General features: G+C 37.6%; 1 protein-coding gene across 1 annotated transcript; it reads right to left on the bottom strand.

Moving 5' to 3' along the window:
* Positions 1-1786: 1786 nt before the first annotated feature.
* On the bottom strand, positions 1787-2507 carry LOC133805380 (exonuclease 1-like). Its single transcript, XM_062243552.1, has 2 exons — positions 2426-2507; positions 1787-2095 (listed from the first exon to the last, which is right to left on the bottom strand). The coding sequence occupies exons 1-2, from the start codon at positions 2504-2506 to the stop codon at positions 1937-1939; spliced, it is 240 nt and encodes a 79-aa protein (XP_062099536.1). The 5' UTR covers position 2507; the 3' UTR covers positions 1787-1936.
* Between the last annotated feature and the right edge of the window lie 709 nt (positions 2508-3216).

The following is a 3216-nucleotide window of genomic DNA, read 5'->3' as shown; positions in this document are numbered from 1 at the left end:
TGATATAAATGAGTTGTGTGGTAATGTGATTAGACATGCATGTTTGTATGTAAAAAATATGCATGTGGGCCCATTTCTGTGAATAGAGGCATAAATGTAATTATGTTTGTATTGTGAGTGAGACCCCAGTGTTATGGGGATATATTTGAGATGTGTGGTCCGAGGCGATCCTAGGGAGTGAATTAGTGGAATAGTCACAATTGGGTGAGATACGTGAGCCTAGGGGTGTTTTGAGTTATTTGGCATGTGCCTGGGGTTTACTGGGTAACGAGTTATTATTAGTAATTATTTGGGTATGTCGAGATTATACGGGGATTTGTAGGAACACTTGAGGAATTAGAGGGATGTGGAAAATGACGGGATTGCCTTTGGTGGCATTAAGACATTAATGGTAGACTTGGGGGCACTTTGGTCATTAGGCTGCTAGGATAGACTCAAACCAAAACAAGACTCTCGAATTAGCTGAGGAACACATTAGAAACACCCTCAGCCTATCTCCCTTGCTCTCTCTCTCTCCCTAGTCATTTTGCTCTTCCCCTTTGGTGTGCATAAAAGCTATTGGGGGTTCTTGGAGAATTGGTGCAAGAATTGAAGATTTGAAAGCTTGGAGACTGAGGAATCAAGCTAGGATCACCTAAGGATTAATTCAAGGTAGTCATTTGCAGAAGGGGTAAGTGAATTCCTATGTTTCTTTATTGAATTGTGAGTTTGGGATTGGTGTTCTTGAGTTTCAAACCCAAGGTTTGAATTTTTGGCTATGGTGGAGTTTTGGCTTAGTTATTTGTGTGGTTGTGTTGAATTTTGGGCTTTGGGTTGTCAATTTGGGACACCAGGTAGGGGAACTGTTTGTACCCGTAAAGCTATGTGGTGTTTAGTGTTGTATGTATTGGTTATAGTTGTTATGTTATACATGTGATTATGACTGATCGGCAAGAGCCAGAAGCGACAAGAACTGAGAACGGCAAGAGTCGGAAGCGCCAAGGGGCCGAGATCAGCGTTAAGCATGCTGAATGCAGGCCGGCAGGGCGAGACCCTCTAAGGGTGTTGTACACACCAGTTCGATTAAGGCCGCAGACTTGGTGCCTATTATTTCACCTCGATTGGCAAAGGTTGCAGCTATGCTACTGTGTTGTTGTGCTACTGTTCAGTTATGATATTGTGTTGTTATTGTATTACTGTGCTATTGTGTTACTGAACTGCCGTGCTACTGTATTATTAGACTGTTATGCCATTGTGCTCACTACTACAAAATTGACATGGGACGATGGTTTTAAACCGTCGTATGGACTCTCATAAGTCGGTTCTAATACCGTCTTCCCATGCAATGTCATGCCATGTAAAGCATAAAACGACAGTTGAAATAAAAGTGTCATCTCCTGTCATACATGAGATGATGAGTCCTATACAAACGTTGTCTCTTGTGGTACATGAGACGGCAATTTTTGTGCAAGCGTCATCTACTTTAATAAATGAGACGACAGTTCCTACTAAAGCGTCATCTTCCTGCAGTACATGAGATGACAATTTATGTGCAAGCATCGTCCCCTACAATACATAAGATGACAAGTTCATGGAGACCGACGTCCCATATAGAATATGGGAATTTTTTCATTTCTCTATTTTCAACCACTATATTCATTCATAATTTCCTGTGTAATTACAACATAGTTTAGACATAATCAATAGGCAGACAAAATCAATAGAACCTTTTATCATACTAATCCATTAATCATAAAAAAATTAACTACATTTGGGAGAACCTTTTCAAACACATATAATACAAATTTCCAAATCGGGGTTGAAGATTAGTAATAGCATTTGTTTGTTAGCCACTTATCTTACAGTACAAGTAGGCCACATGCTTCTGAACATCCACTTAATGAAATAAACCAGTTATATTTATGTACATGAACTGTTGTCCATGATATGAAACATTTCAGACTAAAATTACATACACAAACCAGGGAAAAAGGAATAGAAGGATACAGAAGTACTGAGTCAGAAGATTCTTCTGTACAGGCAAATCTAGCTTTTTCTTTACGCTTCCAAGATCAAAATTCTTGAGTTTGAAAGTTGTGTTGGCACTAGCAGTCCCCTGTTGGTGAAAGAAAACATAAATGCCACCAGTAAAGATAGAGGACTTTAAGAAGAAAGTGAAAAAGTCAGCCAAACTGTTATGGCATATAAACATAGGAATTAGGAAACTAAAATGACTTATTATTAGTAAAATCTCTTTCTGTTACTAGGCTATTTAACATAGGAGAAATTGATATGGTTGCAGTTGCCAGTTAAATGATTAAGAACAAGAAAACGTGTAAATCAATAAGAAATAGCATTCAATTGTGGAGGACGCACTTCTAGATAATGGTAAACTTGAAGCTCTTCAACCCCCAAGAAGTAATAAAAGTAAATGCAGAACAATTACCTGAAATGGCATTTTGGTGAATGGATCAAGATCACCTTCAGCTATACCTTTAGCTATATCTTGAGGTATCATTGTAAACATAGTTAAGGGATCTCAAGTATTTCACAATTATTAAATAGAAGCAGAAATTTTAACTTGAGAAAAACTATATTTAAAAAAGATATGGCCCTAAGAAATCCCCATCATCCTCAATATTCTCATAAATGTCAGACAAATGAACTATTTTTTCAGTAATTGTATCGTAAACACGTTGATGCTGAAAGGTCAGTAGTGCTTTCTTGAATGATTCTTCATAAAGAGGTGGAACCGAAGAAATGCTGTATCTTAGGTGCTTTATCACCTGAAATGGACCAATCATTAGCTAGCTATAACATTTATTCAAAGGAGTTAAAGAAAAAGTAATTAAGCACGTGCAAAGGGCAAAAGAACAATATTCTCAGCCTATTTAGTTTTAAGGGATACAAATGTCAAGGTCGTGAATGATAAGACTTCACCTGGTCGTAAGTTGTAAATCGTTTTATAAGTGCATGAGCCCTTTTCAGTCCCATTCCTGGTAATGACTGCAGATAGTCACAGCCACTCAAAATGCACATTTCAAGAATCATTTGCTTTGTAAATCCAACAAAACTCAAATCCTTGTTCTGTTGTAGCATGGAATGCTGAAACTGAACAACTTGCCCAAATTTGTCCATTTTAAAAATAAACTGGATATAAATGTAAGAAAATTTCCTTCACTTCATTTGACTTGTAGGAAGAAAGGCAGTGCTGCCAATACACAATGCCATTGTTAA

Source organism: Humulus lupulus, chromosome X (assembly GCF_963169125.1).
Source record: "Humulus lupulus chromosome X, drHumLupu1.1, whole genome shotgun sequence".
Lineage (NCBI taxonomy): Eukaryota > Viridiplantae > Streptophyta > Magnoliopsida > Rosales > Cannabaceae > Humulus > Humulus lupulus.
The sequence above is the reverse complement of the archived record's forward strand: the minus strand, read 5'-3'. Positions and strand labels throughout refer to the sequence as shown.